Source organism: Spinacia oleracea, chromosome 1 (assembly GCF_020520425.1).
Source record: "Spinacia oleracea cultivar Varoflay chromosome 1, BTI_SOV_V1, whole genome shotgun sequence".
NCBI classification, from domain to species: Eukaryota; Viridiplantae; Streptophyta; class Magnoliopsida; order Caryophyllales; family Amaranthaceae; genus Spinacia; species Spinacia oleracea.
In genome coordinates, this window is record NC_079487.1 from 121,020,623 (window position 1) to 121,033,434 (window position 12,812).

The window sequence follows — 12,812 nt, forward strand, 5'->3', positions numbered from 1 at the left end:
TCACCTACGTCTCAAAGAAAAAAAAGTTCTTTAAAACACAGAGTACTCCTAAGTCAAAATATAAAAATAAATATTATCGATATTGCGATTAAAAGTTTATGGATCCACCTATGATTTTTGATTTCTATATAAATCCTCATTCGAACTATATTATTATTATTATTATTATTATTATTATTATTATTATTAGGGTTCCGTCTTCACTCCTCGTTATCGATCATCTGGATCTCCTCCCCTCCAAGCAAGTAACAACTATAATTTCGATCTCCAACTTGACTCACACATTATTTATTATTAATATAATAAAATGAACATAGATGTATGGCTTGTGCCTAGGAGAGTTGAGGTTGGGAGAAAGATATGGACTGAGAATTTTTGTCATTATAGGATCGAGTTGTTGCACTCAACGCCTTCTTTAGGTTTTTGTCTTCTTTTTAACATTTTTATGTCTCTTGGATGACATGAAGTCACGTGAATGGCTAACATAATAATATTACTACCTTATATTATACGATCACTACCTTTATTACCCTCCTCCTATAATAACATAAAAAACTTTACCATTATATTTCTAAGTATATTTCTAAATATATTTCGAAGTATATATATATATATAAGAACATTTATTTCATCAAACCTTAGCATCAATCGATCGATCTGCCGCCTTTCTCCTTTCTCCTCTCTTTTCTCTCTCTCCAAAATCATCAAATTATCAAATATGAGTCCTGTTTACTTGAACCCTCAAACAACTTCTTCCCCTATACCTTTCCTAGAGTTAAAGGGAGATCATAATTTTCAGGTTTTTGGTCGTTTCCATCATGATGACCATTCTCACATCCGCCATAACTCCGAAGAGATCTTATCTCTTGATTATTCCAGGCACGAACAAAAAAAGGCGAGTTCTTATATACGTACTCCCTCTATCGCTCAATAAATTAATAATCAGTCATACGACATCTATATATAATGAGTAGCTGAAATAAATTAAGTTACTTGATCATAAGATATATTTTATATAACAAAAATATGTTCTACAAGAATTTTATTTTCTTAATACAAATCTTGTAACATAACTTTATTGTTAAACCGGGGGATCGGAGTATAGTAATGATTTATTATAATAATATGTTATAAATTTATATCTAACAAATAGATGTTTTGATCATATGATCTCAGGTTGGAAAGCTAGTTTTATCCCATGAGAAAGCAAGTGATCTTGGACAACCATGTTCATCCTGGCTTCAAAGGAGTAGTATTGGAGATGATAGTGGTGGAAGTAGTTATGCTTATAATCCATTCAATTTTCTAAAGGAAGAGGCGAAAATCGAAACTCCTACCGTAAACTATAATATTGATCAGAATAAGTCTTCAAAATGTAAGCCCTCAAAATTGAGAATAATGCAAAAGGTAGCAGCCTCTAAAAACACAGGAGAGATGAAGAAGCTTGATCATGATCTCGCCAAACGCCAAAATAATGATGGGATAAGAGTGTGCTCAGATTGTCATACCACTACAACCCCTCTTTGGAGGAGTGGACCTCAAGGCCCTAAGGTATTTATTTATTTAATTACTAACTCCTCAAATTCAACACTTGTATTAAGATCATACATTTTTTTTTATTTTTTTTGTTTGTTATCCGAATTCAGTTGTCACATTCCTAGTTCAAATTAAATAAGTGTCATCTAACATGATCGAGTTAGAGCGAGTATGATTATGTGCTTATATTCAAACATTATTCATATGTGTTTGTTTGTTTCTAATTAACAACTAACAAGCATAGTGTACATTTTAAAAACTTGATCTCTATCCGATCCCTAACGAAGAAGCTACGATTATGATTTATATGGGGAAATCCCCGAATTAATGGTTGATTTAGGTCTTTTGTGTAAATGCTAGTTTTAGATAAAACTAATGGCAAAGGGTAATCTCAATTTGGATAAGAAAGTACTATTAGTTGTTTTGGTGATCACTCCTTTAAGAAGATATAGTATTAGCTAGGATCATTGATTCTAATGGCTTGTTATTGTTCAATTAGTACGTAGTTAGATTGAATATGATTGGATTAGAATATTTAGATGGACCATTCTATGTATGTTTTCAAGAAAAATATACTAGTAATTTTTGAATAAAATAACCATTAATTAAATTTCAATTGAAAATTCTTAAGGACCACCCTTCCTTGAGTAGGGCTTTTCCCCCTGAAAAGTTAGTATTTGCCGCGAAATTAAAACCGCTCCCCTAGCTCATTTGTTCCTTTCAATGAAAATTAATTAATATTTTCTGTCAGCAAGCAGGTGTTCTGTTAGACAGTCTGATCAAATATTTTAGTTAGACGGATCATGTTTTACCTTCACACATTTCTACTTTTTGTTTAACTTATAGTAGTACTTATCTAACGTATAATTAACAACATGTCAGATAATCTTTATAAGAATTTCATAGATATACTAGTAAAATTGAAATGTTAATATAAGTATGATCTAATGACATAATTAATGTGGAATGTGTTAATTTGGTTACAGACTCTTTGCAACGCATGTGGGATAAGACAAAGGAAAGCAAGAAGGGCAGCGATGGCAGCTGCTGCAGCTTCATCATTTGGCAATGATAATGCGGTCGTACCATCGATATCGCCGCCGCCGCCGCCGACGCCTGTCGAAGCTTCAAAGCCGAAGGTTCAGCTGATAAAATCAGAAAGAGGAGTGGATCATCATCATCATCATGATAAAAGCTATACATTACCTATCAAGAAAAGAAGCAAAATAATTGATGCTGCTAGAAATAATAATAATAATAATAATTATACTCATATTAATATTAATATGAATAAAAATAACTCTGAAAATGCAAATAATAAGCTTTTGTTTGAAGATTTTGAAATGAGCTCAAACAAGGATTATCACAAGGCCAATTCTAAAAGATCATTCGCGCGCGACGAAGAAGAAGGAGCTATACTATTAATGGCACTTTCTTGTGGCCTGGCTTGTTCTTCATAGCTACAATAATTGAGTTTTTAAGGATTAAGAGTATTAATTAGTGCATTTTTTCCTACAATTTTTGGAGTGTTTTTATTTGAATTTGTATTGTTTTTGGTTGAATTTGAAGAAGAAGAAGAAGAAAGAGTGAAGGTAGATAAGTACCTAAGCTACGTGTTTTAGGAATAGAACAATAGCCAGCATGAGAGAATAGTCATAATAGTTATTGATTTAATTACTAGTATAATTAAGCATGTTTATGCAGAAGAATAAGATTAATACTAATGAAACTCGTTATACTATAATAATATTCTTAATTACTCTTTGTTTTTCTTAATGTTTTCTTGCTTAAATGTTCCTGTTACATTTATTTGTTTGAAGCAGGTTTTGGGTGAGGCGATGTCACTTTTATTGTACAGAAGATTAAGATTAATATGGTTGCTACAATGTCACACTTATTAATAGGGGTGAAACGATGTCCCTCTTATTATACAAAAGATAAAGATTAATATGGGTGAGACGATATGACTTTTATTATACAGTAGAGTAAGATTAATATAGGTAAGACGATATCACTCTTATTATACCAAAGATTAAGATTATTATGGGTGAAACATGTCACTCTTATTATACAAAATTTTGATAATCAAATTAATTTATTGATGAAAAATCATACGCCATCTACATAAAGATTTGAATGTAATATATACTCCGTACATAACAAGTTAACAACCGAATTAAATAAAAACTTCCTTTGAATTTCACCATAGCTACGATCGTAGTATATCAAACATTCTGTGTATACCCTCTTTTATATCGCTGTGATTTACAGCCCTTCCTCGACGAGGGGTCTATAGATTTGTTGTAGCCGTGACAAATATGATTTTCGTCTGATTCGTCTAATTGAAGTCGAAATATTGACTTTCTCTTCGATTCCGTACAAATCTTTACCAAAGAAACAACTTGAACTAAACTAAACACACAAAACATAACTAGAATCAAACTCTTTGAAAATAATCAAATTTCCAAGAAATTTGGCTATTTTCATTTTCCGCCCTAAAAAACCCTAATTTCCGTAAACACAAAAGATTAAGATTAATACTAATGAAACTCGTAATACTAATTTTTATTTTGGTTTTGTTGTTGTTGTTGTTGTTGTTGTCATGCTTATCTTGCATTGAGTCATCTAAATACCCCGGGTCACATATAGATATCAATGTATTTGTTTGAACCAAGTTTTGGGTGGGGCTTATTATTGTTCTTGATTATTTATAACCCGTGGTTGTAGATAATGACAATCTATAATTAATGAGTAGATACTAGTTGTTGTTAATGAGGGGAAGCTAATATGATCCTATGTCTTGGTCCTACTTATGTTTTAATATAAGGTTTATAATCTTCTAAATTCGGAAACTTTGTCAGGATATACTTATGAATTTGATGTATTCTTAGTTTTCCTTTTCTTTTCACATTAGTTATGTTCCTATGTGAGTAATAGACTATTAACTACCTATAGCTATATTAATTGATTGAAATAGGATAACTTCAAGGGAAAAGACAACCAATTTTCAAGGAATCTAGCTTAAAAATTACGGAGTACAAGTAGATCTCATTTGTTGATATTTCATGTAAAATAAATCTACAGCTATCAAATCAAACCTTCTTACACTTGTAATTACTTAAGAGTCAAATTTGTCTAATTATTAATTAATAGTATGAAATGAGTGTTAAATTAGTATTAGACAACCTTTTACGAGACTTTGTACTTTTTCTAAAAATCTAAAATTAATAATAAAAAACAATAAATTAATCTACAACATAGTACAATAACTATATGATACTTCATATTATTATTATTATTATTATTATTATTATTATTATAACGTTACAAGCTTAACAAGCTATAAAGATCAAGTGAACTACAAGAAGTTGGAGGGGAGCCGAGATACAATCTGGGCCCCCACTCCTCTAGCTATGGCGAACCCGATCCTGCTGAAAATGTGGGCAGCTGCCCGTGCCCCAATGTCCTGAGCCCTGGAGTACGCCTGAACCCGCTTCAGCAAAGAAACAGCCCCTTTCTCTAATTCCCCAAAAGAAGAGAAGGAAAAAGGAAAGAAACCGTAACCCAAAGCCCTACAACGTGCCGCATACTTATCCTGCTTCCGCTGAGCTGCAACCGCCACAACCCGACCCGGAATGAAGCCTGACAACCCAGATTGCGTCATAGGGGAAGACCCAGTCAAGTCAACACACACATCTAGACCGCCATCCCATGAGTAAAGCAATATATCTGCAGGACGAAGAGCTCCATCGCTCTCACTAGTCAGCCCAACATCAACCTCCTTGCGAGCAGAAATCCCCGACCGATAGCAAATATCCAAAAGGGTATCACGAACAACATTATGACGATGTTTGATACCCACAATCCCAGCACAAGACACGGCATGATCCCCATAAATGTCCCCGTCGAAAACCCGAGAGCAAGCAGAGCACGGCGTCGAATCAGAGAACAACGGAATACCCAACCGATAGCAAAGAACCGAACGATAAGTCTTACCGTTCATAGTCTGGCCTAATGTAATCCCCCGTAATTTTATACATTTTATTAATATATTTTAATGTATAGTTAATTATATTTAAATAGAATTTACGAATTTCAGAAATAAATATGTAATTTACGAATATTTATTTTTATACATTTTAAATATTTCAATGATTTATGAAATCAAAAATAATTTTAGAATTGATGTTGAAAGAATTTGAATTACGAAAACACAATTAAATTTAGAAAACAATCATAACCGATTTTGGATTCAAATACTAAATCTAAATCCTAATTCTAGCCCAATTGGGTGAAGCCCAAATAATAAAACCCAAAATAATAATTACTCCCTTCTCTTTCAATTTCACGTAAAAAGCAAAAACAAGAAATCAAACCCTTCTCTCTCTCTTTCAACATTCACGTGAAAACCACTCTCAAGCCTCCATTGTTGTTCACGGCCGCCGTCACCACTCACCGGCGACCACCCTCACCGCAGCCTTCACGCCGGTAACCTCTCTCTCTCTCTCCTCTCCTCTCTCTCTCTCTCTCTCTCTCTTGCTTCGTTCTTTCTCTAGAGAGAGAGAGAGAGAGAGAGAGAGGTTACCGGCGTGAAGGCTGCGGTGAGGGTGGTCGCCGGTGAGTGGTGACGGCGGCCGTGAACAACAATGGAGGCTTGAGAGTGGTTTTCACGTGAATGTTGAAAGAGAGAGAGAAGGGTTTGATTTCTTGTTTTTGCTTTTTACGTGAAATTGAAAGAGAAGGGAGTAATTATTATTTTGGGTTTTATTATTTGGGCTTCACCCAATTGGGCTAGAATTAGGATTTAGATTTAGTATTTGAATCCAAAATCGGTTATGATTGTTTTCTAAATTTAATTGTGTTTTCGTAATTCAAATTCTTTCAACATCAATTCTAAAATTATTTTTGATTTCATAAATCATTGAAATATTTAAAATGTATAAAAATAAATATTCGTAAATTACATATTTATTTCTGAAATTCGTAAATTCTATTTAAATATAATTAACTATACATTAAAATATATTAATAAAATGTATAAAATTACGGGGGATTACAATCTACCCCTCTTAAAAGAAGTTTCGTCCCGAAACTTGACACGAAAATTCACACATTTTTCAAAAGTTTTCAACTTATTCCTATTGGAGAAGTACTTGTGCCACTCATGTGCACTCTTTTGCCAACTTAAAGTTACTTGTAATATTCACGAACACACTTTCTTATGCGGAGAATCTATGTACTTTGCATCAGCATGAATAAGTTGCTAAAAATAAGCATAAAAATGCATATAAATACCATAAAAATAGGTAAAAAGCGCGAATTTCTATCGCATTCTACCCCCCTTAAAGAAAACGAGTTACGCCCTCGTAACTCATCTCAGGGAATAACTTTGGATATTTCTACTTCATCGAATCATTTCCCCAACGCTATATTTCCACTAAAATCGTAGCAAGTGGGATTTCTACACTTCTTTCCACACAATGCCTCAATAGGTGGTATCTTAAAGCTCACATAGTAACTATTGTTGCAAGAAATTCAATCGAATTTAGATGGTCTTCCCAATTACCCTTAAAGTCAATAACACAGGATCTCAACATATTTTCCGTTAGTAATCTCAGTTTGTCCATCGATCGCAGGTGGAAAGCAGTACTCATTTTCAATGTCGCCCCCAAGATTCACTAGACCTTTTTGCCAAAGCTTCAGACTTTTATGGTGAGGATCTCAAATGTTGCCCCATAAAGATAATGTCTCCAAATCATTCAAAGTGAACACAATAACAACTAACTCTAGATCAAGGGTAGGGTAATTGATTTCATAAGGTTTCAATTGTCGTGACGACAGGTGCGGAGGTCAAACATTCCTTTAAAATCTGGAAAGCTTCTTCACATTTCTCACTCCACTTGAATTTCGATTCCTTTTTCAACAAGTTGGTCCTTGGTTTTTCTTTGTTCGAAAATCTTTCACAAACTCCCTATAATAGTCAGCTAGGCCTAGGAAACTTCGGATATCAGACACGTTCCTTTGGAGTTGGTCACTCACTCACAACTTGATTCTTAGTAGGATCTACAGAAACTCCTTCTACTCAGCTTTCTCTTTCTAGTGATCCTCATTACGGCTTTCATGGATGTATAACTCTTGGGCTTAACTCTTAGCACTTTCACCAATTTATACATTACCATCTTTTCAAGACAACAAATGATTTCTAACGATCCTGGACCACTCAAATTTTCTCTTAAATTTATTCCCTTACGTAACATAGCTCTCAATCAATTTAGTCCTTTACTTTTCCGTCGATGTCACTTATACACATATGACTTCAAGATTTGTATACTTCATTTAATAAAACTAGATTCTTTCTAAGCGTCTCCAAGTAATTCTCAAGTGTTTGTCATGCTCTTTCTCATTCCTTGAACAAATCGGGATATCATCAATAACATAATATCGAACTTAATTCGGAATTCGTAGAAAATCTTATCCATCAAATCCATAATTATGGTAGGTGCATTGGTTAACCCAAAAGACATTATTCTAAACCCATAATGACAATAACGAGTCCTAATGAGGTCTTAGTCCCTTATCAGCTATCCTCAATTGGTGATACTTCAAACACAAATCAGTCTTCGAGAACACACTCGCCCAATTCATTGATCCAATATGTCATCTATTCTAGGCAAATGATACTTGGAGTTTAGCTCCCTAAATTCGATGCATAATTCCATACTCTTATCTTTCTCCTTAATAAACAACACATGAGCTCCTCACGGTGATGCACTAGGCCTAACATACTCCTTAACGAGACAACTATTGCGATTGTGTCCTAATTAGATCATTTATAGGTGTCGTTTCAGGATTTAACTCTATAGTGAACTCAAATGCTCTAGCTGGTAACATACTTGCAATTTCACTCGGAAACACATCAATGAATCCACTCACAATGGCAACATCCTTGATTTCCACTCCAACTTCTTTACCCACTTCTAACACACTGCAGAAAAATAGTTCACACTCCTTATTCATCAAGTCCTCACTTGCATTACAGAAAAAAAAACTAAAGGTTTTTGGACTTCTCAAAACATCTATACGAGGTCAATCTTCCAATATGGTTCCTTAAATTTACTTTCTGAATTTCACAGTACGTCTATCTTAGCCTTGTACAAATTTAGCCAATCCCATCACGAGGTTTATCAATTATTGTGCCTTTTGCTTTCTCATTAAAGGAGTTTCCTTAAGGCAGTAACAACGAAGCCCAATTGAATCTCTCAACAGCGCTAAGTCTAACCCCATTTTCTCTCCACCACAAATCAGCCTCATCTTCCAAGTACAGTACAACTTGACCCACTCTCCTGTTCTCAAGACAGTTCACATCCCCAAACAGTTTCTCAAACTCTCTAACCCAGTTCTCTAAAAAGGTAGGATCAGCTTGCTTCTTAAAGTATGGTGGCTTAACTTTGGTTAGTCTCTCAAACATGTCCCCAGTAGAATCAGGACGCTCAGTTCTCTCTTCAGCCAGTCTTCCCGCCAAAAGGCGAATAGTAGCAACTAACTCACTATTGCTTGACATTCTAGTGTGCGACCTAAAATAACTCATATGTCCCCTCTACGAAAGAAATTTAGATTTGATCATAGAAATCGCATCAACAAACACTTATTCAAGAATGTACACCAATAATAGAGCAATCATCGTCACTCATTCAAGAAAATATCCCCATCAAGGACATACAATTTGAAAACCAATGAATGGAAGTTCAATCACAACAAATAAGTAATAATATTCCCATTCGGGTGCCCAAAATAAACTCATGATCATTTGGATTATCAATAATCTAACTCTATTCCTCAAAAGAATGTTAATAACAATTTCTAAACCATAATAACGCACTTGTCCTCAAATTAACATAAAGGTTCTATGACACAAACATAAACTATTGTTGGCGAATAATGGAATTCTCAAACTGGAAATGAATACTTTAACTTCTATTGCTAACTCTATAAAGGTTTATTACATCCTTGAAAATAATAAAGAACATTTCAAACTTCAATAAACTTTAACTTTAAACTGTTGTAGGTTCGCTACTTATTCTTTAAAACATAAAAGAGCTAATTAACTATTTATGACTTCAAAATATTTGTGGCCTCTTGCCTATCCATTGCTCCTGAAACTTGCGGAGTGAAATTAGATCTCAAAATCATCAAACTCTTCTCCAGGGTCTTCATCTTCTTCCATATCTTTATCTTGATTAGGCTCACTTGCCACCTCCTGTTCACTTTCGAGCTATGCATCTGAATCACTAGAAATTCAATGGTTGGCTCATGGGCCACTAGGTTAGGATTCTCTGCCTCAACACCTACATTCTCATTCTCCACAGCTACATCATTTTCTTCTAGGTCATTATTTACACTTATTCCCATAGGTTCTTCTGTAACGGCATCCCAAGCATGATTCCCTATGTCTTTACCCTTATTAATCCACTTTCTGCTACCTCAATAGTGGTGGTCATAATCTCTGAGTCGCATCTCGAACTACCATCCTAGTCCCATACTTAGCCGAATTTGGTGTTCCATAATGAGAATGCATGTCTTTAAACATATATTTGAGTCCTAGGTATGACATTTGGTTAGGTAAGCAATGAACAATAGTGGATTCTATGATATCTTTTCTCATTAAGGTGGGTTGGTCTTGTATCTTAGCAAAATAATCATATCCAAACACGACTTGGAATCCTATGGTGGTGTACTTGGAAAGCCACATTTTATTCCTAAAAGAAACAACTTAAAGTCTCACTAACAATTTCCCAACCAAACCATAACCAAAGTTCAATAAAACGATAAGTTTGGTGGAATCAAACAATTTCTATGCACATTTAAATGCAACACTTAAACATTTAGCATATGCACGTAACAATTAACTTCTTATGCTAGCAATTAACTACTAATGCACATATAATTCTATCCTATATGCCCTTTCCTATATTACCCATCTCTCATAATAAATCATAATAGGTCAAACATTGAAGAATTCTAAAGAATAAAATAAGGAAATTTAGTAAATTTTTTTTTTTTTATTAAACGAATAAATAAAGAACTTTTTTTTTTTTATTTTTTTTTTTTAATTTTTTTTTTATATGTATATATTTCGGATATATTTAATTAAATTCGAAAAGAAAAAGAACGTACTTAATTCGAATAAACGCAAAGTTTAAAATAAATAAGTTAATTTCGAACTTAAATAAGAAATATTAATATACTTTCAAACAAATAAAATTAATTTGGTCCCCCAAAAAAAAGTACCAATTTTTGAACACTATAATACGTAGAAGCTCGATTTTTAAGAAATTGATTTTAAATTACTAGATAGTTAGGCGCCTAAAATTTATTAAAGTAAAACCTTAGCTCTGATACCACTTTGTAACACCCCGACAATTCCCTCTTTTCTAAAATAACCTTTTAATATAAAACGTAGAGAAATATCAAGGCATTATCGCCCGTGTGAAAACGTTACGGCTTATTCAGAATTTTGCAGCGGAAAACATAAAACTAACTTTTAGGTTCATAAATAATCTATTACATATTAGGTCCGAACCTATTATGTAATAGATTATTTATGAACCTAAAAGTTAGTTTTATGTTTTGTTATTTATTATGTTTTGTCTGTCCTTACTTATATTTATTAGTATCATGTTAGGGTTGTTGGTTTGATAGTATCATGCTAGTATTATAGTCTCAAACTCTCTAACCCAGTTCTCTAAAAAGGTAGGATCAGCTTGCTTCTTAAAGTATGGTGGCTTAACTTTGGTTAGTCTCTCAAACATGTCCCCAGTAGAATCAGGACGCTCAGTTCTCTCTTCAGCCAGTCTTCCCGCCAAAAGGCGAATAGTAGCAACTAACTCACTATTGCTTGACATTCTAGTGTGCGACCTAAAATAACTCATATGTCCCCTCTACGAAAGAAATTTAGATTTGATCATAGAAATCGCATCAAACATTGATAAACAAATAAGGACAGACAAAACATAATAATTTGATCAAATAAGGACAGACAAAACATAATAATTTGATCACCGTGTCCTATTTTTATTTAAACGTTCCTCGATATCGCAGGTCAATGAGGTTACGGAGTCGCGCCCGTACCTCGTCTTCCTTAGTGAAGACTTCTGGATGGTCAACTCGGTCCATTGTCTATTTCAACTAAAATAATATTATGGTTATTAAGCCTAGCTTAGTCTAGTCAAGTATAGTCGTCAAATTATTATGTTTTGTCTGTCCTTACTTATATTTATTGGTATCATGTTAGGGTTGTTGGTTTGATAGTATCATGCTAGGATTGTTGTTGTTTTAATATGTAGTACTCAGCTTTGCTGATTACGTGCTTTGTTTGTGTGTGTTGATCATGGCTATGCCTTATTGATCCTGTGATGACCCATCTTTGGTGAGCAGTCTCTAAGGATCAATAAGCGTTGTCCATCTACAGGTTTGAAGATGATGCATCATTGGGATCGGGATTAGAGAGCTTGTAGTTCTATTCGTTTAATTAAGTGATTTAATTTGTTAACTAGCTTGGATTTGAAATTTGTCGTACTATTCGTATTTCCTTAATTCAGTTAATAGGTTCGGACCTAATATGTAATAGATTATTTATGAACCTAAAAGTTAGTTTTATGTTTTCCGCTGCAAAATTCTGAATAAGCCGTAACGTTTTCACACGGGCGATAATGCCTTGATATTTCTCTACGTTTTATATTAAAAGGTTATTTTAGAAAAGAGGGAATTGTCGGGGTGTTACACCTAACCCCGAGATGGGGACTGCCCGCAACCAAGCTGAGGAGTGATCCCCCTGCTGAGATTTCCATAGGGCAACAAGACGTGAAGATAAGGAGTAGGCGGATTCCGCATCAGCAATAACCTTCGTGAAATATATGTCTGCCAATTTCTTCATGAGTCTGGGGGCAGCGATCTCACTAGGGCTACGCATAAGGTCGGTCTTGCCTTATTCTTATGGAGGATTGGGTGTTTATTCAGCTGGTGATGTTCGGCATTATGCTTTTCTTGCATCCCGTTTGCAGTCTTCTGGTTTGCAGGATTCGCTTCTTCGGCTTTCAGGTGTTGAAGGTCCGGGACCGGCCTTTGATGATGCTCTTGGTCTTTTCAACAGGACCGTGGAGGATTGGGTGTTTATTATTATTATTATTATTATTATTATTATTATTATTATTATTATTATACGAAGTATATGGTTGGTTATCTTGTGTGGGTATAACCGTATAACTATAATTAAACTT

General features: G+C 34.1%; 1 protein-coding gene across 1 annotated transcript; it reads left to right on the forward strand.

Annotated features, from left to right (window-relative positions):
• The first annotated feature begins 604 nt into the window (after window positions 1-604).
• LOC110778028 (GATA transcription factor 21) lies at window positions 605-3,312 on the forward strand. The gene is made up of 3 exons (XM_021982587.2): window positions 605-895; window positions 1,177-1,551; window positions 2,523-3,312. The coding sequence occupies exons 1-3, from the start codon at window positions 719-721 to the stop codon at window positions 2,994-2,996; spliced, it is 1,026 nt and encodes a 341-aa protein (XP_021838279.1). The 5' UTR covers window positions 605-718; the 3' UTR covers window positions 2,997-3,312.
• The last annotated feature ends 9,500 nt before the right edge of the window (window positions 3,313-12,812 follow it).

Coding starts and splice junctions, on each gene's coding strand:
- LOC110778028 (XM_021982587.2), top strand. CDS start 719: ATGAGTCCTGTTTACTTGAACCCTCAAACAACTTCTTCCCCTATACCT. Junction 896..1,176: donor CCAGGCACGAACAAAAAAAG/GCGAGTTCTTAT, acceptor ATATGATCTCAG/GTTGGAAAGCTAGTTTTATC. Junction 1,552..2,522: donor GTGGACCTCAAGGCCCTAAG/GTATTTATTTAT, acceptor ATTTGGTTACAG/ACTCTTTGCAACGCATGTGG.